This window comes from Oncorhynchus mykiss, chromosome 7 (assembly GCF_013265735.2).
Source record: "Oncorhynchus mykiss isolate Arlee chromosome 7, USDA_OmykA_1.1, whole genome shotgun sequence".
NCBI lineage: Eukaryota > Metazoa > Chordata > Actinopteri > Salmoniformes > Salmonidae > Oncorhynchus > Oncorhynchus mykiss.
Window position 1 is genome coordinate 18,033,110 of NC_048571.1, and position 23,245 is coordinate 18,056,354.

Here is a 23,245-nt window from a genome sequence, read left to right on the forward strand (position 1 = left end):
ATGTTTTGTTTCATTCTGTTGAAACATTTTCTTTGGATAAATTAAGTTCGATCTGTCTTTTTAAATGTATACTCCGTATGTAGTTTAAAAGCCTTTTGTAAAAATATGTATTGCTTTAATTTGTTGGTTACGGAAGGCACTAGGTTTTCTTTGAAAATGCTGCAATATAGCCTGTTCAATAATGTTTGTGGTTTAAACCGGTTCACAACGTTTTTGGTTCATTCCGTTGAGTCATTTTCTTTGGCCAAATGAAGTTCCAACTGTATGATGTGCTTGCCGCGACATAATATCCTGCTCGTATTTTCCCTATAAACGATGGCCTGACTTACTGCACTTTTGATATGACCTTAATAAAGTTTAGAAACTTTTGTGAAGGTTTGGTGTGGTGTGGCTATTAGCTTATTATAGCATGCCCCCTCCATCTTTCTCTCTCTCTCTCTCTCTCTCTCTCTCTCTCTCTCACTCTCTCTCTCTCACTCTCACTCTCACTCTCACTCTCACTCTCTCTCTCTCTCTCTCTCTCTCTCTCTCTCTCTCTCTCTCTCTCTCTCTCCCTCTTTCCCTCTCTCTCTCTCTCTCTCTCCCTCCCTCTCTCTCTCTCTCTCTCTTGTTGTATTTAGGAAAGTAAAAACCAATTAAACAATAGGCTATAAAGTTTTGCACATGTTACACATCAGAACACAAGGAATAGTGTTTTTATCATTTGTTATAGACTGTTTTTAGGGACATGTAAATGTAGCTCATTTGACCAAAATCCCTTGTTTATTGATGGTGCTGGCTGCGTGGGTGGATGCCCTAATCGGTTACGCAACCATTGCAAATGATTGACCGGTAAATGTATCAAATGTCCGATAAATTCAAATCTTCCCAGTCACTTGTCCGGCACCAGATTTTCCTAAAGGAAGCCCTGATATACAGTGCCTTCGGAAAGTATTCAGAACCCTTGACTTTTTCCACATTTTATAAGGTTACAGGCTTATTCTAAAATATATATTTTTTAAACGTCCCTCATCAAGCTACACACAATACCCCATAATGACAAAGCGAAAACAGGTTTTAGACATTTTTGCTCATTTAGGGAAAAAAAAGGAAACATCACATTTACATAAGTATTCAGACCCTTTACTCAGTACTTTGTTGAAGCACCTTTGGCAGCGATTACATCCTCGAGTCTTCTTAGGTAGGATGCTACAAGCTTGGCACACCTGTATTTGGGGAGTTTCTCTCATTCTTCTCTGCAGATCCTCTCGAGCTCTGTCAGGTTGGATGGGGAGCGTTGCTGCACAGCTATTTTCAGGTCTCTCCAGATATGTTCGATCGGGTTCAAGTCCGGGCTCTGACTGGGGCACTCAAGGACATTCTGAAACTTCATCCCAGTCTGAGGACCTGAGCACTCTGGAGCATTAAGGATCTCTCTGTACTTTGCTCTGTTCATTTTGCCTCGATCCTGACTAGTCTCCCAGTCCTTGCTTCTGATAACCATCCCCATAGCATGATGCTGCCACCACCACCATGCTTCACCGTAGGGATGGTGCCAGGTTTCCTCCAGACGTGACGCTTGGTATTCAGGTCAAAGAGTCTAAAAACCTGTTTTTGCTTTGTCATTATGGGGTATTGTGTTTAGATTTTTAATGATTTAAAAAAATATATATACATTTTAAAATAAGGCTGTAATGTAACAAAATGTGGAAAAAGTCAAGGTGCCAAAGGCACTGTTTCCAATTATAAAGATTAAGCATTGGCTACTCATCTGTGATGGCCAATGCACTCGTACCAATTTCTCAGATAAGCTACTTTGAAAAATAGTGCTGTTTGCTCAGAATCACTTAATTGTTGAAAATGTTTTGTTAGCTTCAGATTAGTCTTCTCTTTTCAGCAGTAGGCATTTGCTTTCAAATTTTGAAATTGAGTATTTTGAAATTTGCAAAAGGCTAATTTACAGCTGCAACCAACCATAGAAATATAATCCATAGATGGCAGTTCCCATTCAAGTCAGGACTGGCAGCCATTGCTTGTGTACCCATTAGTTTAACAGTCAAGTGTCAGGGTAAGAGGTTCCAAAATCCTTCAAAGGAGGATTTTGGCCACAACGCAACAAGCTGTTCTTTATTTGGCACACGTGCAGCCCAAATTGCAGCCTTCCCAACTGTAAGTGCTTGTGATAAAACGTAATCCCCAGCTATTTGTTAGACGCTATTGATCCTCTGTAGCTCTGTTATGCTCTCTACTATTTTGACTTCTTTCATGTATGTCGGTTCAGACAGGAGAAATATAATTTTGGAGAAAAAATATTTTTATAGCGGCTGTTCTTATAAGGGTCTCACTCCCAGTTCCTCAAAAGCACCTCTGCCAAAAGTGTGGGGCGGGCAATCCCATAATTGAACGGAGCATGAAAAAAAACAACGATTCAGGCCTAAAATCATGAATTTCTAAACAGCTCGGCAGTGTGAATGCTGCTGTCAGACTGATTCATTTACAAGGTGGAGTCTTGCTCTGCTCACCTACCTTGGCTCTCTCCTTCTCTAAAAGCCTCTTTTAACTGGTACAGGGAAATTATCGTTTTCGCACTTTGGCGATTTAGGTTGGAACATTTAGCCCTTGCACATTTCAGGACATCATTTTTTCCTCATTCTTCCAGAAGAACTGTTCATTTTCTTCTGTTAGCAGATAGATGATGGTCATGACTCATAGCGGTCCATGCATAATTAAAGACCACAATTAGACCTGGTCCAATACAGAATTCTGTTACGCATCACCCTCTGTGGTTTAGTGCAAAAACCGGATGCAATGGAAAGAGAGCCTGTGATACGTCTTCCGCTTTTGTAAGTTAACAAGGGAACGCTCCATCTTAACTCCTCCTCCACATTTACTGGATTGGTTCAACAGTGCAGAAAAGAACCTCCCCCGACAGTCATTTTTTTCTTGCCGTGCCAGAAAGAAAGAAAAGCAGTTCAGGCGTTTCTTTTACACCTGCTACGTTGGGTTAGCCATGCAGAAATGCTCCTACATGAACATTGATTAAGCCCCATACACACAAATGACGTCAGGGCTCAGCGAGGGAGTCAGAGGGAGAATGATGCCGTGGCCTTAGCTTGACCTAGGGAGTGCTCGGCCATGCATTAGGTGCTGCTGCTACAGTATGTATTGCTGCTTGGTGACGTGTTGGTCAACCATAGTCTAATTTCACACCCCGTCTTAGTCGGTTTTCTCTTTGTTTTGATCAGGGTTGCTGGAAATGGTGCTTGGTATGGACCCATTAATGGCATTGATGGTTGGATGGTTTGAGAGCCAATAGAATGTATTGCCGGTGGTCAGTCGTGTCTCTTTGGCTTTGTGTCGTAAGGGTGGAGATGTCAAGGAAATGTTTCCATTACTTGTTGAGAGGAGTGAAGGTACAGGGGCGGTCATTCAATGTTATGGGCATATCCATGTGATGTTGAAGTACTATTCATTCACCCCTGGGGTGCTTCTGACGACATTGACTTCTACACTCTTAGAAAAAAGGGTTCCAAAAAGGTTATTGGTGGAAATATATTTTTATTGAACCTTTATTTAACTAGGCAAGTCAGTTAAGAACAGATTCTTATTTTCAATGATAGCCTAGGAACAGTGGGTTAACTGCCTTGTTCAGTGGCAGAACAACAGATTTTTACCTTGTTAGCTCAGGGATTCGATCTTGCCACATTTTGGTTACTGGTCCAACGCTCTAACCACTAGGCTACCTGACACCCTCTCACCTGTGTTGAGGATCAGTGTGGGGGATGTGTTGTTACCTACCCTTACCCCCTGGGGCGGCCCGTCAGGAAGTCCAGGATCCAGTTGTAGATAGAGGTGTTTAGTCTCAGGGTCCTTAGCTTAGGGATGAGCTATGTGGGCACTAGGGGGTTGAACGCTGAGTTGTAGTCAATGAATAGCATTCTCACATAGGTGTTCCTTTTTTCTTGGTGGGAAAGGGCAGTATGGAGTGCAATAGAGATTGCGTCATCAAAGGATATTTTGAGGCGATATGGAAATTGGGGTGGGTCTAGGGTTTCTGGGATAATGGCGTTTATGTGAGTCATTACCAGCCTTTCAAAGGACATGGCTACAGACGTGAGTGCTGCGGGTCGGTAATCATTTAGGCAGGTTACCTTGCTGTTCTTGGGCACAGGGACATCACAATAAAATGTGACAAAACCCAAGGGGTCTGAAATCCAAGGGGCAGTGTACATCCTCCAAAAGGAGAGGCTGTATGGAAATCAGAGAATGAGTGCACTAAGCACCTAAACTGCGCGGCTGGATATCCACTTTAAACCATCCATCTTCAGCAGAATCACAGCTTGAGGGAGGAGATACATTTTTTTTTATGCTTTCTATTCTGCCTTGGTGAGGATTGGAACCATATCTCTAGATATCCCTCTCTCTTTTTACTTCATCCAAATTATTATTTCATTATAAAGTCACCATTTCACTTCAGGACTGGGGGATCTGAGTTCCATTTAATATTCAATGCAAATATTACGACTAGCTGGTATCATAGCAACGGGGGATGGTGTTTGTGCATGCACTGGCTGCTGTGCAGTGTTATCTGTGTGTGTTTGCAGAGAGAGTGCCATGCTCCCTGCCTGTAGTTCTACTGCAGTGGGCTAAATCAGGGTCACACAGAGTGATTCTTGTTAGTCTTAAACAAATCTACTTTGAAACAAAAGTATACACCTCACACACATGGTTATGGTTTTAAATAAAAGAAGACCAAATCAAACCAACTCAAATATTCTTGGTCAGATACACGTGTTTAGCAGATGTTATTGCGGATGTAGCAAAATGCTTATATTTCTAGCTCCAACAGTGCAGTAATATCTAACAAGTAATATCTAACAATTTCACAACAATACACACAATGCACACACATCTAAGTAAAGGAATGGAATTAAGAATATATAAATATTTGGACGAGCAATGTCAGAGTGGCATAGACTAAGATACAGTAGAATATAATAAAATACAGTATATACAGTTGAAGTCAGAAGTTTACATACACCTTAGCCAAATACATTTAAACTCAGTTTTTCACAATTCCTGACATTTAATCCAAGTAAAAATACCCTGTCTTAGGTCAGTTAGGATCACCACTTTATTTTACGAATGTGAAATGTAGTAGTAGTAGTAGTAGAGGGAAGTATTTATTTCAGCTTTTATTTCTTTCATCACATTCCCAGTTTACATACACTCAATTAGTATTTGGTAGCATTGCCTTTAAATTGTTTAACTTGGGTCAAACATTTCGGGTAGCCTTCCACAAGCTTCCCACAATAAGTTGGGTGAATTTTGGCCCATTCCTCCTGAAAGAGCTGGTGTAACTGAGTCAGGTTTGTAGGCCTCCAGTTCTGCCCACACATTTTCTGTAGGATTGAGGTCAGGGCTTTGTGATGGCCACTCCAATACCTTGACGTTGTTGTCCTTAAGCCATTTTGCCACAGCTTTGGAAGTATTCTTGGGGTCATTGTTCATTTGGAAGACCCATTTGCGACCAAGCTTTAACTTCCTGACTGATGTCTTGAGATGTTGCTTCAACATATCCACATAAATTTCCCTTCCTCATGATGTCATCTGTTTTGTGAAGTGCACCAGTCCCTCCTGCAGCAAAGCACCCACACAACAGGATGCTGACACCCCCGTGCTTCATGGTTGAGATGGTGTTCTTCAGCTTGCAAGCATCCCCCTTTTTCCTCCACATAACGATGATCATTATGGCCAAACAGTTATATTTTTGTTTCATCAGACCAGAGGCCATTTCTCAAAAAGTACGATCTTTGTCCCCCATGTGCAGTTGCAAACCATAGTCTGGCTTTTTTATGGCGGTTTAGGAGCGGTGGCTTCTTCCTTGCTGAGCGGCCTTTCATGTTATGATGATATAGGACTCGTTTTACTGTGGATAAATATGCTTTGTACCTGTTTCCTCCAGCATCTTCACAAGGTCCTTTGCTGTTGTTCTGGGATTGATTTGCACTTTTCACACCAAAGTACTTCATCTCTAGGAGACAGAACGTGTCTCCTTCCTTAGCGGTATGACAGCTGCGTGGTCCCATGGTGTTTATACTTGAGTACTATTGTTTGTACAGATGAACATGGTACCTTCAGGCGTTTGTAAATTGCTCCCAAGGATGAACCAGACTTGTGGAGGTCTACTATTTTTTTCTGAGGTCCTGGCTGATGTCTTTTGATTTCCCCATGATGTCAAGCAGAGAGGTACTGAGTTTGAAGTTAGGCCTTGAAATACATCCACAGGTACACCCCCAATTGACTGAAATTATGTCAATTAGCCTATCAGAAGCTTCTAAAGTCATGACATAATTTCCTTGAATTTTCCAAGCTGTTTAAAGGCACAGTCAACTTAGTTTATGTAAACTTCTGACCCACTGGAATTCTGATACAGTGAATTCTAAGTGAAATAATCTGTCTGTAAACAATTGTTGGAAAAATTACTGGTTTCATGCACAAAACTATAGTTTGTTAACAAGAAATTTGTGGAGTGGTTGAAAAACAAGTTTTAATGACTCCAACATAAGTGTATGTAAACTTCCAACTTCAACTGTACATATGAGATGAGTAATGCAAAGTGTAAACATAATGTAAACATTATTAAAGTGACTAGTGTTCCATTAAAAATCAAATCAAATCAAATTTTATTTGTCACATACACATGGTTAGCAGATGTTAATGCGAGTGTAGTGAAATGCTTGTGCTTCTAGTTCCGACAATGCAGTAATAACCAACGAGTAATCTAGCTAACAATTCCAAAACTACTACCTTATACACATAAGTGTAAAGGGATAAAGAATATGTACATAAAGATATATGAATGAGTGATGGTACAGAGCGGCATAGGCAATTAAAGTGGTAAGTGATTTCAAGTCTATGTATATAGGGCAGCAGCCTCTAATGTGCCTGTGATGGCAATTTAACAGTCTGATGGCCTTGAGATAGAAGCTGTTTTTCAGTCTCTCGGTCCCAGCTTGATGCACCTGTACTGACCTTGCCTTCTGGATAATAGCGGGATGAACAGGCAGTGGCTCAGGTGGTTCTTGTCCTTGATGATCCTTTTGCCATTCCTGTGACATCGGGTGCTGTAGGTGTCCTGGAGGGCAGGTAGTTTGCCCCTGGTGATGTGTTGGACAGACCACACCACCCTCTGGAGAGCCCTGCGGTTGCGGGCGGTGCAGTTGCCGTACCAGGCGGTGATACAGCCCGACAGGATGCTCTCAATTGTGCATCTGCAAAAGTTTGTGAGGGTTTTAGGTGCTTAGACAAATTTCTTCAGCCTCCTGAGGTTGAAGAGGAGCTGTTGCGCCTTCTTCACCACATTGTCTGTCAGTGATGTGTACGCCAAGGAATTTGTGGATAGGGGGGTGCTCCCTCTGCTGTTTCTTGAAGTCCATGATCAGCTCCTTTGTTTTGTTCACGTAGAGAGAGAGGTTATTTTCCTGGCACCACATTCCCAGGACCTTCACCTCCTCCCTGTAGGCTGTCTCATCATTGTTGGTAATCAGGTCTACTACCGTTGTGTCATCTGCAAACTTGATGATTGAGTTGGAAGCGTGCATAGCCACACAGTCATGGGTGAACAGGGAGTACAGGAGGGGGCTGAGCACGTACCCTTGTGGGGCCCCAGATTTGAGGATCAGAGAAGTAGAGGTGTTGTTTCCTATCTTCACCACCTGGGGGCGGCCCATCAGGAAGTCCATGACCCAGTTGCACAGGGCGGGGTACAGACCCAGGGCCTAAAGCTTAATGATGAGCTTGGAGGCTACTATGGTGTTGAATGCTGAGCTATAGTCAATGAACAACATTCTTACATAGGTATTCCACTTGTCCAGATGGGATAGGGCAGCGTGCAGTGCGATGGTGATTGCATTTTCTATGGATCTATTGGGGTGGTAAGCAAATTGAAGTGGGTCTAGGGTGTCAGGTAAGGCAGAGGTGATATGATCCTTGGCTAGTCTCTCAAAGTACGTCATGATGAAATGAGTGCTACGGGGCGATAGTCATTTAGTTCAGTTACCTTTGCTTTCTTGCACCTGTATCGTGTCAGATATATAGTTGAAATGTATTACATTTTGAGTTTGCATCCCAATATTACACATCACAGAAGACTGAAAAATAACAAAACTGTTTGACATAGAAACACCAGATTTTCGGCTGTTTAAAAAAAACAATGTTTACGAGTTATGAAATTATGAAAAATATTAATAACATTTCGCCCATGAGGCCACTAAAGGGCCATTTGGTCATTTGACTGCAGGAAAGGGCTACAGTGGAACTCAGCACGGCAAGGAGCATCATTCCTAGTGTCACCTTTAAAAATGATAACAGGCCAATGCATATATTATTTTGCCACAAATACATTGGCATATTATTCGGCATGCTTAATTTTCTATCCAATTAAGGGATTCTTAGCCTGTAGGTTTGTATCCTTTTGAAATGGTGTAATTAGACACAGCTTAACAAGGAACAAATATATTGCTTTAAAGCATGTCATTTATGTTTTCTGTGTGTGTGGGGGGGGGCATAAAGTGGATATGCTTATGGTGAGGTAGATGTGTTGTCTTTCCTATATTTCCATTAATATATTGATTATGCACTTCTTCATTCATTTATTTGATAGGGACAGATACAATTAAACCATTGACAAATGAAAAATACCAAGAACCAGATGCACTTAAATATGTGTTGATTTTTGTTGGAATCTAGTTGGTGTGTAAAAGTAACACCTTCAAAGTAAATGACCCAAGTGTACACGTGACAGTGTCGAAAACTGGTTTTCTCCTCCTCGTCGTGAGTGTCAACAAAGAAAAACGAGCTGTGGGCACAACAAAAGAACGCCTGCTGAACATTCTCAATCATCTCTCTGCTATTCCACACACTGCCTTTAAAAATTCAACCTCTGAAATGTCATGTAGCAGGCACGCTAGCTCACTAAAGCCCAAATATCAAGAGGGATATGGAGCGGAGAATATTTTATTTTTCATAGTTTATGCTTGTTTGTTTTTATTCGCTTTTAGATTTATAGAGTAAAGTAATACCTCATCAGGAAAATTACTTTTGGAAGTTGTGTTATTTTATGAAATTCTTCACTTATGTTTTCAGTTTTTAATAGAAAATGTACTCTTTTAATTACAGAAATAAAGACGTCAATGTCTCCAGCAGTATACAGGTTGTCCATTTTCCCTTTTTCCATTACTCAGTGTTAGGTAGTTCCAGGAAAGAATGCTTCACTAGACTCAATGGCCCTTAGCTGGCACGATCTGGCATCATCAATGTATGTACTATACGTTCTGTTGCCATGGTGCGGTGTCGTGTTCACATACAGTACGACACATGTTAGCTGTGTGCACAGATTAATGATGGTTTCTACAGACTAGGAGGAGAAAACACACATGCCTCATAGTTCTGACTGGGATTGTAGTTTCAAGCACAAGGAAGCTAGGCCGTTGGGATAAGAGGCATTTGTTCTTGCTGCTCTTTTTGAAATAACTGTTGGCTAGCTCCTTTTGAACAATATTGGCACTCACTGCTTGATATCTGGGCAGTGAGCTGGAAACTGAGGATTAGCATGAGCTACAGAGCATCTCTCCAGTTCACCATCTTCCCCTACTTGTTTCTACCTAGTCACGATCAAATGAAGAATTCCTCCGCAATGAATGAAGTCATCACGAACCACTCTGAAAAGCTCAGAGTTTTGTAAAAACAATTTCTCTTATTGTTGGAAATATTCCAAGCATCACTGTTGAACAATTGAACTCTCTCTATCTCTTTCTCTCTCTCCAGGTAAAGGTAGATTCTTTTGTTTCCGGCTCCCAGCCTTACACCTCCTGGGCATCAGTAAGCAGTCCCTCCCTCAGCAGGACCCTGATGCCGTCATAATCGATTCGCCCCGCCGCAGTGAAGAGTCGGTGGCCACCCGCGACTTCCAGTCACTGCCCACCCGGGAGAGCTGCAGCCCCTCCTACGCCAACGACACGCGGGCCCTCATTGGCCCCAGCCACTGCTCCACCCCTGTGTCGGGACCCCTGGACCACTCTTCCCCCAAGGGGCCCTTCTGGGACAGGCTGGTTCCTCAAGCGGTTCCCCAGGCCCATCCCCAGACTGTGGGCCCTCTGGCCCCCTCCATTCCAGGCCTGACCCCCACCGCGTCCAGGGAGAGTGTGTGTAGTATCCGGAGGGCCTCCTCTGCTCAGGACATGGAGGGTTTTGGCTCCAACTCCAAGATGGCCTTCAGGGACCGACATGCAAGTGAAGGTATGTAAGTCAACACCACCTCCATGGTCGGAAATGATTGTCTCCCCCATCCGCCTCACCCTGAGATGTTATGCTATATTAAATCAATTTGGCCTTGCTGTTCTTACACAGTAGATTTGGTCCCAATCCCAACCATTATCATGTGGTACAAATCAAAGCTGACCTTGGATCAGTGAATGAGGGTAGCTCCCCCAGCTCAACTGTACCTACTCTTAGTCATCAGGCAGCGTCACATCTGTCCTGACTCCTGAATTACCACATCTATCCTGACTCCTGAATCACCACATCTATCCTGACTCCTGAATTACCACATCTATCCTGACTCCTGAATTACCACATCTATCCTGACTCTTGAATCACCACATCTATCCTGACTCCTGAATTACCACATCTATCCTGACTCCTGAATTACCACATCTATCCTGACTCCTAAATCACCACATCTATCCTGACTCCTGAATTACCACATCTATCCTGACTCCTGAATTACCACATCTATCCTGACTCCTGAATTACCACATCTATCCTGACTCCTGAATTACCACATCTATCCTGACTCCTGAATTACCACATCTATCCTGACTCTTGAATCACCACATCTATCCTGACTCCTGAATTACCACATCTATCCTGACTCCTGAATTACCACATCTATCCTGACTCCTGAATCACCACATCTATCCTGACTCCTGAATTACCACATCTATCCTGACTCCTGAATCACCACATCTATCCTGACTCCTGAATTACCACATCTATCCTGACTCCTGAATTACCACATATATCCTGACTCCTGAATCACCACATCTATCCTGACTCCTGAATCACCACATCTATCCTGACTCCTGAATCACCACATCTATCCTGACTCCTGAATTACCACATCTATCCTGACTCCTGAATCACCACATCTATCCTGACTCCTGCATCACAGATCACCTTTCCACCCACAGTCAACAAGAGGGGTACAGTACAGCCTCAGAATCTCCCTGTCTCTGTACCCAGCTAATATTTCTATCCCTCCCTACACCATTGTATCTGCATTTCTCATTGAAAGGGCCCCTGCGGCTGACACTGTAATACATCTACTTCATGATAATGAATGGTGTGACGGCGATAGGGCTTTTATGTGGGTCGCCTTCCATCACTAGCTAGCAACGTACAAATCTGGAATCTCCTCTCACTCCTCCACCTTCCTCCCATCCCCCTCTCTCTCCCTCAACACTATCCAATCGCAGACAATGGTCGTAATATCAAAGGTAACAACCCCACGTTCCTTGAACATAGCACGGATATAGAGTATATGGCCTGAACTGCTTGCTGCATGGATTTTTCCATTCAACAACCACATAAGCCTGTGTTGAATGCTAATGCATGGAAACCATGTGTTTGATACCATTCCATTTGCACCATTCCAGACTTTATTATGAGCTGTCCTCCCTTAAGCAGCCTCCACTGAATTCTACGTCAATGGAATGTTATCAAATATCCGAGAGCCTTTTAACCTCCAGAAATAAATGAAATGACTGTACTTTCCTCTGAAATCAATCTCTTTACGAGCCTAAAAGTGCATTCTGGATCAATACCTACCAGAGGAGGCTGGTGGGAGGAGCTGTAGAAGGACGGGCTCATTGTAATGGCTGGAATGGAATAAATGGAACGGAGTCAGACATGGTTTCCATATGTTGGATGTGTTTGATACTCTTCCAATATTCCATTTACAATGAGCCCTTCCTCCTATAGCGCCTCCCACCAGCCTCCACTGATACCTACTCCATTTGGAGGAGCATCTGATAAATGTTATCCGCTATCATTTTGTATTCTTAACTTTAGACATTATGTCTCCGATTTCCAGGATATTTTTCATTACCATAACATAGTGGCCAGATTTATTTTAACCTAAAATCACTCTGATGTTGCTAAAATAAATGTAACATGACACTCAGGAAGTGCCAGCAGAATTATCCTGACCTTTGACCCCTCCCCTCTCTCTGAGGTCACTTCCTCTTTACGCTGCTCTCTACCTCCCTCCCTCTCTCTCTCCTGATTCGCTAGTGTCTCGGTCCTGGATGGCTGGGGGTATGGCTTGAGCTTTTCCTATATGTCTGTAATGCATACATACTGTACCGTACAATGCTGCTGTAGCATGAATTCAAGCTGCGCATGTCTTTTGTGTGTGTAAGTATCACTCACTGTAGTCTCAACACTCGTTTGTGAAAATGGGAGAATGAGTCATCCCTCCATCTTCTCCTTTGGATCAGCAGTTGACACATTCCCTCTCTTATCCATATTGCCCACAGTAGTTACTATGTGTGACAGTGTGTGTGTTGTTCAACGTGGTGAGGTTTTATGGCACTGTTGTACTGTATTTTCGCATAGTAACATAGAGCATTTGTGGATGTATGAATCATGAAAGCCATATCCATATGGTGTCATTGAGTCAAAACCTTGACTGAGATATAAGTATATAAGTATACATTTCCTTTGTTCGTGGACATAATTATTTCACTAAAATTGTTCATTACAGTTTGTCATTTCTACAGCTGTTGAAAGGAAGGTAACAGGATCAAGCAGAGGGTTAGGGTGGATCTGCTTGACTGTTGTATTTCTACTGTTGTCCTGTGGTTGTTCACTTGTCTTGTGGCAGCAACTGAGTTCACTCAAGAGCAAAAGAAAAGTTCCATACTCACGCTCCCACGCATAACAAATAGACACAGCAGCCTATTGACACACCTACCACATGAACTGCACTTGAGGTCCCCTTTTTAAACCATTAGCATACCGTCAAACTCTCAAGCTGTGTCAGGCACTACCTTACTAGCCTAGCCTAGCATCACCGCACTAGCCTACCATAGCATTGCCGCTCTAGCCTAGCCTAGCATCACAGCGCTAGCCATTTCCAAACCTCTCTCTCCATTAAATTCTCCTCCAGGACCCTTCAACCAGATCAAATCCAGTCTTCTGGGCTCCACATCTGACTCTCACCTCAACAGATACAGCACCATTAACAAGATCCCCCTCATCACGCTCAACTTCTCAGAGGCCAACAACGACAAGAAGTGCCCCTCCCCTCCGTCCTCTGAGAAAGCCATCATCGCCCCAAAGGTCAAGGACCGAACGCACAACGTCACCGATAAGGTCACACAGGTAAGAGGTAATGAAAGGCCCTGTGCCTTGTGCTCAGTAGAGTTGGTGCTCACTGACATAAGCCAAGATGTTGCCATTCTATAGAATAGGTTCCATACAGAGGACATGTATTTTCTGTGTGTTTGTTCTGTACATACAGTTACATATGTATAGTGTGCTTTAGCTGGATGTACTATTACCTCATGGAATAATCACATGAATAGTCATGTGCCCCAATGTTACAGTAGAGAGCGGTAATTATCCCCTGCCCCACATACACACAAAACACACACACACGGAACACCACCAGGTCAGAACACAGTGTCTGTACACGCTGCTCTGTTGTTACTGTCTGACATTACCTAATTCATTGAAACTCAAGCGGCTTGTTTTAATAAGTAAACCGGTGAAGGTGTATATCACCCGTAGGGGGGGGGGGATCAGGACAGATTCTCTTACCAGGGCTCAGGGATACACTCTAGTTACACACAGGTTAGAGGTCATCCTCACCATCCTGTCTGCCTGCCTCCAGGCCTGCCTGCCTGCCTGCCTGCCTGCCTGCCTGCCTGTCTGTCTGTCTGTCTGTCTGTCTGTCTTCCCCGTGGTGAGTGTGTGTGCGCAGTACACTGACGCCTTCTTGTGTGGGTCCCTTTGGGGGAGGAGAGAAACCAGGCTGCCTGTGTGTACTCCTGCCTGCGTGCTTGTTTGTCTGTGTGTCCGGGTGTGTCACTATGGCAGAGCTGGTTGACCTTTGAGATCTGTCAGGGCCACTTTGACCAGAACAGATGAGGATGTTGCGTTTTCTACTGATAATGTGTATAAAGTTGGCAGTGCCGTTTAAGATGAGGGAGGATGATTATTTTAATTTTATGAGCATGGCCTTATTCTATTACAGAATATTGGATGACAGTCATTCATATTCCATACACCCAGTTCAATGTAACATCGATAGGTTTAGCCTACTACATGATACTGTACCCATCATAAGGTTGCTACAACCTAGCCTATGAATTAAAGTTTACAACGTGCATAGGTGCATAGGCCGAGGGAATTTTGAGCAGTCAAGGTGAGAGGCAGTGACACATTCAATACCGCATTGCACACTCTTGCCTACAGCTAGCTAATGTAGGGTGTAATCATAAGTCCAACAATTGCAAATTAGAGATTCTATTGGACAAATTCAGGTATGTTTATCCCCATTTTGTTACGTTTGCGAAATGTTTTTCAACAGAATCGGTGGAATCAATACACACCTGATCACACGCAAACAGTTCACTTTCATAGCAGCCACATAATAACATCATGATCACTTCGCTCGTTGTAGATGTAATTCCTTCTCAAAACTATGTGTACAACACATTAGCTGTCTGTGACCAGGTGAAAAATCCTTTCCAAGCCAAACCCTCATATCATGACCGCTTACCTCTACACACAGCCTACATTGTTGTCACATCATAGTTAACTAGAACTAACACGTTAGTAAACTCGCTACAATCATGCAGTACAGTGTACAGTTTATTAGTTACACTGGCAAGCCACGGTGGCAATACATTAATAAAACCAAAGCTTACATTGACTTGGAAGAGTTCCAGTGTTGGATAGCTATAGCCAGGTAGCTAACATAGCATCCCTCTCTGTTTGAGCCAGGTGTTTGAGTAGGCTAAACTAGCTAGCTGCATTCGCTAGCTAAGTGAAAGCGAATGTTTAAAAAAATACAACCAAATATCTCTCTCTCTCTCTCTCTTGCTTCTCCTTAATATTGGAAGAAATGAACTTGTTCAAAACTGTTCAACTATGGTCTTTCTCTCTTTAAGACAACTACTCACAACATTTTATACACTGCAGTGATAGCTCGCTGTAGCTTCTGCTTTCAGTACTAGATTCATTCTCTGATCCTCTGATAGGGAGGACAGCAAGTCAGTTCATGCTGCAAGAGCTCTAATAGGTTGGAGGACGTCCTCCGGAAGTTGCCATAATTACTGTGTTAGTCTATGGAAGGGGGTGAGAACCAAGAGCCTCCTAGGTTTTGTATTGAAGTCAATGTACCAAGAGGAGGACAGAAGCTAGTTGCATTCCGGCATTCACCAAGATGCTACCCTACAGAGTGCTGCTGAGGCTACTGTAGACCTTCATTGCAAAACAGTGTGTTTTAATCAATTATTTGGTGACGTGTGTGTGTGTGTGTGTGTCACACATCTCAATAGTGGGTTTCAGCTTGTATTTTCCAACCGGATCTTAGTATTTGTTGTGATTATTTATATGGTTCAGGGATGGGATACTCCAATCCTCAGGGGGCCAGAGTAGTGTCACACCTTTTCCCCCATCCCTAGCAAACACAGCTGATGAAACTAATTGCATTCTAAACTGAAGATCATGATTAGTTGACTATTGGAGTCAGGTGTGTTAGCTGGGGCTGGGGCAAAAGTGTAACACCAATCAGGCCCCTAAGGAATGGAGTTGCCATCCCTGATATAGTTCATATTGGATATACCTACTGCAGTGGAACATTGTTGTTATACAGCAGGCCTATGTCAGATAGAGTTATAGTTGATTATCTAGACTCATAACCGACTCTTGTTTCTCTTTCCTGGTTGTACGTTTGGTTAGCAACCATCTGCTGCTTACTATTGAACAGATGACATTGAACATGTTTTTTCCTTTTCACCATCTCATTCTGTCATTTGATCAAACTAGACAGTTGCTTGTTTCTTTAGTATTTGATATATTTCTCTGACTGTGAGGCCCTGAGCTGCTGTTCCCTGTTCCTCCCCTGTTGTCTGAATGTGACGCCCTGAGCTCCGGTTCCCTGTTTGTCCCCTGTTGTCTGGATGTGACATCCCGAGCTCCTGTTCCCTGTTCCCTTGTTGTCTGGCTGTGAGGCTCACGCTGTTCCAGGCGATGTCTGGAGACCAAGTCTCTCCAGAGTTTGTGTAGAGAGACGTGCTCTAGGCTGCAGAATAAACACAGAACACGACACAGAGCTCAACCAGACTAAACAGATGGATGATTGACATGAGTCTGTGCTGTAGATTGATAAGGGGCATCAATGCATGTTGATGCTCTATATAAAACAACACGTTTGATACTTCATGTTCGCTCCATGAGGTTTTATTTCTCCAGGTTTGGATGGGTTTGCTTCAGTTTTACCAGTTATGTCATGGCTTTGCTTCAGTTTTGCCTATTTTTATTTATTGTCAACAATACATGTTGTGGGTCACATGACAAAACAGCACTGGCCAAGACACGAAATGACACTCCAGTATTCTAAATACTCCAACAATACAAACAAATAACGTGAGAGGGTGAAATGAACAGACCACTCATTTGCATACCGTTATTCCAGATGAGAGAGTTCCTTTGAATCCACACTAGGTGCATCAAATGATTACGTCTGAATAATTTATTTAGTAACAGATCAGGGGGAACGACGTGCTCAACTGAGCTCTCATTCTGCAAATTGACTCCTCCCTGAGCTTGCCAGCAGGCTCAGAGACAGTTTATCTATGTAACCGTATGGCTCAAATTAGATGTTGCCACTAACCACAGATATCGGATCAGATCACCCAACCCAAAATTGATTAACAGGATCATATAGGCCTAGAAACGTCTGACATTGAATCAGAGATTAGGTACTCCTTTTACCAACTCATTACGAATGCAGCAGCCCAGTAGGCCACATTGACTAATCTATCCACATGGTATGTGATTCTGCCTGATTTAGGTGGTATGTCATCAAGAGTCACAAAACAGCACGTTCGTTCAAAAAGAGGTTTCTCGTGACAATCACTGTCTTTTGATTCTTTTCCACTTTGAGCAAAGGGCAGTTTGATGAAATAAATAAAACTGCCTGTAGCCTACTTACCAAAACTTTTAATGAAGATAACTACTGTAGCTGGACATGAATAATGAAAAGCTTTTTTCTCTCTCTGCCCTTTATTTGGTGATTTGCTTTAAAGGGTGTGATAGAGTGGAGGGTTGTTCTATTGACCTGTAATCACACAGGGGAGGGGACAGAAGACATCTAATAACCAATTTCATTATAATCACTTAAGCCCGCCGCCCTTCATCCCACTCAAACACAGGGGTTGCCGAGGCGATCCCTGCCAGGGTGCGACTAGGAGTAGGCCTAGCTGATGGAGGAAATAATTGGAAATAATTATGATGGACCATCATGGAGCATCGACTTGAATGGGAATTCCCATTCTAGTAATTCTAGTTCTATGGTGAAGGCGGCCAAAATGGAGCCCTAATTCCATTTCCAAGGCTCTATTTCAGCTTGCGCTTCTCTCCATCTACAATAATTACTTCTCTGCCCTTGGGTGAAGCACTTTACCTTTCTCTCTCCTCCTCTCCCTCCCTCTCGCCACAGTGATAATCAGCCATGAGAAGCAGAGACAGAAATGTCTTCCCTGGCATTGAAGTGTCAAGCTGCAGAATGAATGACTATATCCCACAACGATAATCACCTTAGTGTCATTGAGACTACTATCTGCTCTGTGATATTGATATTAAAAGTTATCCAGGGACAGGCCATACTGCAACTGGAATATTTGGGATATTGATGCAATTCAACATTCCTTAAATAGTGCTTTTCCTACATAGAAGCCCCCTACAAGGACATTCCCGTCTTATTACTTGTTTGCAATTTGCTGGCTGATATTGTCAGATACTAAGCTAACATGAACTTCTTGAAGTATGTACTGTATGTGTGGCTAATGGGTATTGTAGTTCTGGACGGGTGGTTAAGACACTGTTCTTCCATCAATATTTCCACGTGACTGATTTCCTCTTGGGAGTTCAGCGGTGTTTATTGTCTAGTGATCGACTCATACAGAATGAATAGAGTGCCTGAGGAGGATAAGCAACCTGTATATGAATGTATAAATGTATAGTTATCCTCCCTACAGCCAAGCACAAAGGGCAAACTGATGACGTTAACCTTTGTGTATTTTCATCCATATAATGAACTTATTAATGTTATATACAGTATAGAGTATAGGCCATATACATGTACAGTATGTATCCATAATAGCCCACATATGTAGTTTAAATAGTGTTTTAAATAGTGTTATAGAATATTTGAATGCAACATTAGCATTGTTGCTTTTGCGCTAGGCCCCTATACAATATTTAGCTTGAATTTCAAAGTATTTCCTTAGGATTCTATAGCATTCATTCGCTCTTCTAATACATTGATCCAAACCACCATTTTCTTAATGTCTTCACTTTACTTCCTCTTAACTCCTCCCTCCTTCCTCCTCAGGTGCTATCCCTGGGCGCAGATGTGCTTCCCGAGTACAAGCTCCAGACGCCCCGCATGGACAAGTTAACCATCCTCCACTACAGCCCCTTCAAAGCGGTGTGGGACTGGCTCATCCTGCTGCTGGTCATCTACACGGCCATCTTCACGCCCTACTCCGCCGCCTTCCTCCTCAACGACCTAGAGGAGCAGAAGAGGAGGGAGTGCGGCTACTCGTGCTCGCCGCTCAACGTGGTCGACCTCATGGTGGACATCATGTTCATCGTGGACATATTGATCAACTTCAGGACAACCTATGTGAATCTCAACGAGGAGGTGGTCAGCCACCCGGCGAAGATAGCCATCCACTATTTCAAGGGCTGGTTCCTCATCGACATGGTGGCTGCCATCCCCTTTGATCTGCTCATCTTCGGCTCGGGCTCGGAGGAAGTAAGGGCAAACGCGTAGACTATTTTTACACTACTCAACCGAGCTGAAACTGAGTCAAACCGAGCTGTACTGTGCTGTGTTGGCCTGGTTACATGTCCACCATAGTTACGGGAACAGTGCTTGAAAGAGCCATTTGCATCGGCCTAATCGAGTGAATCGGGCATTAGTCACTTAGCCGCTTACTCACAGACACGTGTCACTAGGCCTCGGGTCCAAGTCGTGATGACATGGTGCTCCTCTAGTTTTCCCTCATTCTCTGAAATGTTTGAATTAAAGTCGCTTAGTCACTTACTCACAGGCACACGTCAGACAGCCTCAGGGTCCTCGTCGACATGACGGTGCCCCTGTAGGTTTCGCTAGTCAGACGCCTCTCGTTTTCACATCTGATTGGGTCTCAGTCTGTAGCTATGGCAGATTGCCTCAGGCGTCCTAAAACTGTTGAACGGCGTCTGCCTCTCAAATAGCTTTGAGTCCTAAACTGCAGTTTGTTGTTGTTGATTTGTCTGTGTTACTTTTGGCTCCCATCAGGTGGAACAGTAGCTTTCCAAGTTCTCAACTCGAGAAAAGGAGAGAGGGAAAGACAGAGCAAGAAAGATGCAGATTAAAAGAAAGATTGTTGAACTGCAGTGAGAGGGAGAGATGTGCTCCCGCGTATGAGAGGGAAGGAGGAAGAGAGAGGGACGATTTATCTACTCTGATTACACCCACAGGATGTCAATATCTCAGCCGAGCAGCGACTGCTAAGTGTGTCCCTTGCTGGCACATCACAGAGCAGGACAGGAGAGGGTACATGATGTTCCAGAAAGAAAAAAAAGATGTCTCCTGCAAAATGATGACAAGTGAGCATGTGTAGGGAGCAGTGGTGTGTCAGAGCAGTGATTTGTCGAGTCATTATTTACCATCAGGTGTCTTGTACCAGAGAGTTACCCTCCGTCTGGGTTTGTCAGTGAATGGCAGGAAGAGGAAGAGGAACAGACAGACGAGGGGTGCCATGCCACAGCGTGTGTCCATTGTAATATAATGTTTCTCACTTTTCAGGAAATAAGCAGCAGAGGCTACATTTTATGATAACACGTGCAGGCTTTTTGTGTAAGTCCTGCAGCAACAACCAATTAAGAAAATGGACGTCCAAATTGAATTTGTTGATCATTTGAACGAGGTGTGTCAGTGCGGGGCTGAAACAAAAGCCTGCATACCCAGACAGTAGTTTTCCAGGACCCAGATTCATGCCCGAGTTGAGCATGCGTAAATGCAACGTAATTGCCTTTTTATGGCCTTTTTCTCTCTATGCGTAGTCTTACTTTAAATTGAAACATGAGAATAGCATGCTATTCACCCACTATTTGTTTGAGGTGGAGCTAGAATAAATGAAGGTGTGGAGGAGGTGTGTCTACAGATTCTGAACTTTACCTAATTCCCTCATAATTCCACCAATTTGATGCGCAATGAAACCATGAATAAGGTCTAGCGAATTTACCGGTTCCAAGTGGAAAATGCATCTACTTCATTTCTTTCTGATAGAAATAGTACCGTTCTCCGTGCACTGTAGTTTACAACTTGGTAGGATCTATTGATAAGAGTAAATGACTAATCCGTTTGGAGAAGGGGATCGTAAATACACATAGCAATTGTTTTTCCGATGATTTTTCCTTATGATCCCTGGAGACGAATGTGAAACCAGCCATATGGAAGAAAACTGAAAATCATATTTTTCACAGTGAAATAAGATATAAATAGCTGTGCCGTTATTCAGAATTGTTATTGTGTGCCCTCATAATTTGCATGGATGAAGTGTGGAGACCCAAGCTATAGGCTTCTGTAGGGCTGGACCTCCCGAGTTGATGTATACGCTTTATAATGTTTTGATTATATACCCAGGCTTTTCTCTGTTTTATTTTCTAGTTTGTATCATGATAAACATTAGCCACTACCAGGAGCCGCAGTCAGTAATACTACCCATATGGATTTATTTTTGCATCATTCATTTTCTTGAGGGTCGCTAGCATTAGTGGATCATATCTGGCTAACGTTGCACAATATTTTGGGACATGTAGCCTATTTGAATCATTATGGAACTCAGACTAGCCGGTTAAACCTGGAGCCTGGCACAAGGTTCACAGCGACTAGACCGTTTCCATGATTAGTGAGAATTAAGGTTATATTTATACAAAAAGGTAACTCCTTTTTCCTTCTTCTAATGTTTCATGGATTGAATTTGAATATGACAGCTTTCAGGATGAATCAAACCACTGTATTCTTATTCATCAATATCCAGTATTTAGTACGTAGACTCTCCCCCCAAAAAATGTATGATTCATACATACTTTCCTAACCCTAAAATGTGCCGAAATAATCTGCAAGAGTATTTTTAAATCTAGTTGGCGCTGAAATGGAGAACAATATGCATAGATGGCTTTCTTTCATTGATCCCCATATTCTGAACCTGTTCTCTTAATGTATTCTATTGAGTCTGTTGACAATTGTAATTAAAACCTTATTTAAAGAGATGCATGTACTGAAAACCCCATTGAATGAAAACTCCACGAGAAAATATGTTGGCCAGCAAGTGGGAAGGTTTTCAGCAGTTGAATGAAATGTATACAAAGTGTGCAAGGTAGCCAACTAAATAAGGTAAATCTGTATGCCAAATACTGATGAGTGCATAGGAAATTTTTATTTTTTATTTTTTTATTTCACCTTTATTTAACCAGGTAGGCTAGTTGAGAACAAGTTCTCATTTGCAACTGCGACCTGGCCAAGATAAGGCATAGCAGTGTGAACAGACAACACAGAGTTACACATGGAGTAAACAATTAACAAGTCAATAACACAGTAGAAAAAAAGGGGAGTCTATATATACATTGTGTGCAAAAGGCATGAGGTAGGCAAATAATTACAATTATGCAGATTAACACTGGAGTGATAAGTGATCAGATGGTTATGTACAGGTAGAGATATTGGTGTGCAAAAGAGCAGAAAAATAAAAATAAATAAATAAAAACAGTATGGGGGTGAGGTAGGTGAAAATGGGTGGGCTATTTACCAATAGACTATGTACAGCTGCAGCGATCGGTTAGCTGCTCAGATAGCAGATGTTTGAAGTTGGTGAGGGAGATAAAAGTCTCCAACTTCAGCGATTTTTGCAGTTCGTTCCAGTCACAGGCAGCAGAGAACTGGAACGAAAGGCGGCCAAATGAGGTGTTGGCTTTAGGGATGATCAGTGAGATACACCTGCTGGAGCGCGTGCTACGGATGGGTGTTGCCATCGTAACCAGTGAACTGAGATAAGGCGGAGCTTTACCTAGCATGGACTTGTAGATGACCTGGAGCCAGTGGGTCTGGCGACGAATATGTAGCGAGGGCCAGCCGACTAGAGCATACAAGTCGCAGTGGTGGGTGGTATAAGGTGCTTTAGTGACAAAACGGATGGCACTGTGATAAACTGCATCCAGTTTGCTGAGTAGAGTGTTGGAAGCAATTTTGTAGATGACGTCGCCGAAGTCGAGGATCGGTAGGATAGTCAGTTTTACTAGGGTAAGTTTGGCGGCGTGAGTGAAGGAGGCTTTGTTGCGGAATAGAAAGCCGACTCTTGATTTGATTTTCGATTGGAGATGTTTGATATGGGTCTGGAAGGAGAGTTTAGAGTCTAGCCAGACACCTAGGTACTTCTAGATGTCCACATATTCAAGGTCGGAACCATCCAGGGTGGTGATGCTGGTCAGGCGTGCGGGTGCAGGCAGCGAACGGTTGAAAAGCATGCATTTGGTTTTACTAGCGTTTAAGAGCAGTTGGAGGCCACGGAAGGAGTGCTGTAGGGCATTGAAGCTCGTTTGGAGGTTAGATAGCACAGTGTCCAAGGACGGGCCGGAAGTATATAGAATGGTGTCGTCTGCGTAGAGGTGGATCAGGGAATCGCCCGCAGCATGAGAAACATCATTGATATATACAGAGAAAAGAGTCGGCCCGAGAATTGAACCCTGTGGCACCCCCATAGAGACTGCCAGAGGACCGGACAGCATGCCCTCCGATTTGACACACTGAACTCTGTCTGCAAAGTAATTGGTGAACCAGGCAAGGCAGTCATCCGAAAAACCGAGGCTACTGAGTCTGCCGATAAGAATACGGTGATTGACAGAGTCGAAAGCCTTGGCA

The 23,245-nt window shown here is 43.1% G+C and overlaps 1 protein-coding gene across 4 annotated transcripts in view; it reads left to right on the forward strand.

Moving 5' to 3' along the window:
* Positions 1–23,245, forward strand: part of LOC110527422 (potassium voltage-gated channel subfamily H member 7) — a 77,667-nt gene that overhangs the window by 30,777 nt on the left and 23,645 nt on the right. For 2 of the 4 annotated variants that reach the window (XM_036982845.1, XM_036982846.1), the window contains exons 4-8: positions 9,808–10,278; positions 11,517–11,537; positions 12,334–12,357; positions 13,211–13,425; positions 18,668–19,093. In XM_036982845.1, coding sequence (XP_036838740.1) covers positions 9,808–10,278; positions 11,517–11,537; positions 12,334–12,357; positions 13,211–13,425; positions 18,668–19,093 — 1,157 coding nt within the window. The remainder of the gene's footprint in view (positions 1–9,807; positions 10,279–11,516; positions 11,538–12,333; positions 12,358–13,210; positions 13,426–18,667; positions 19,094–23,245) is intronic. The other 2 variants (XM_036982847.1, XM_036982848.1) reach the window with 2 other exon arrangements.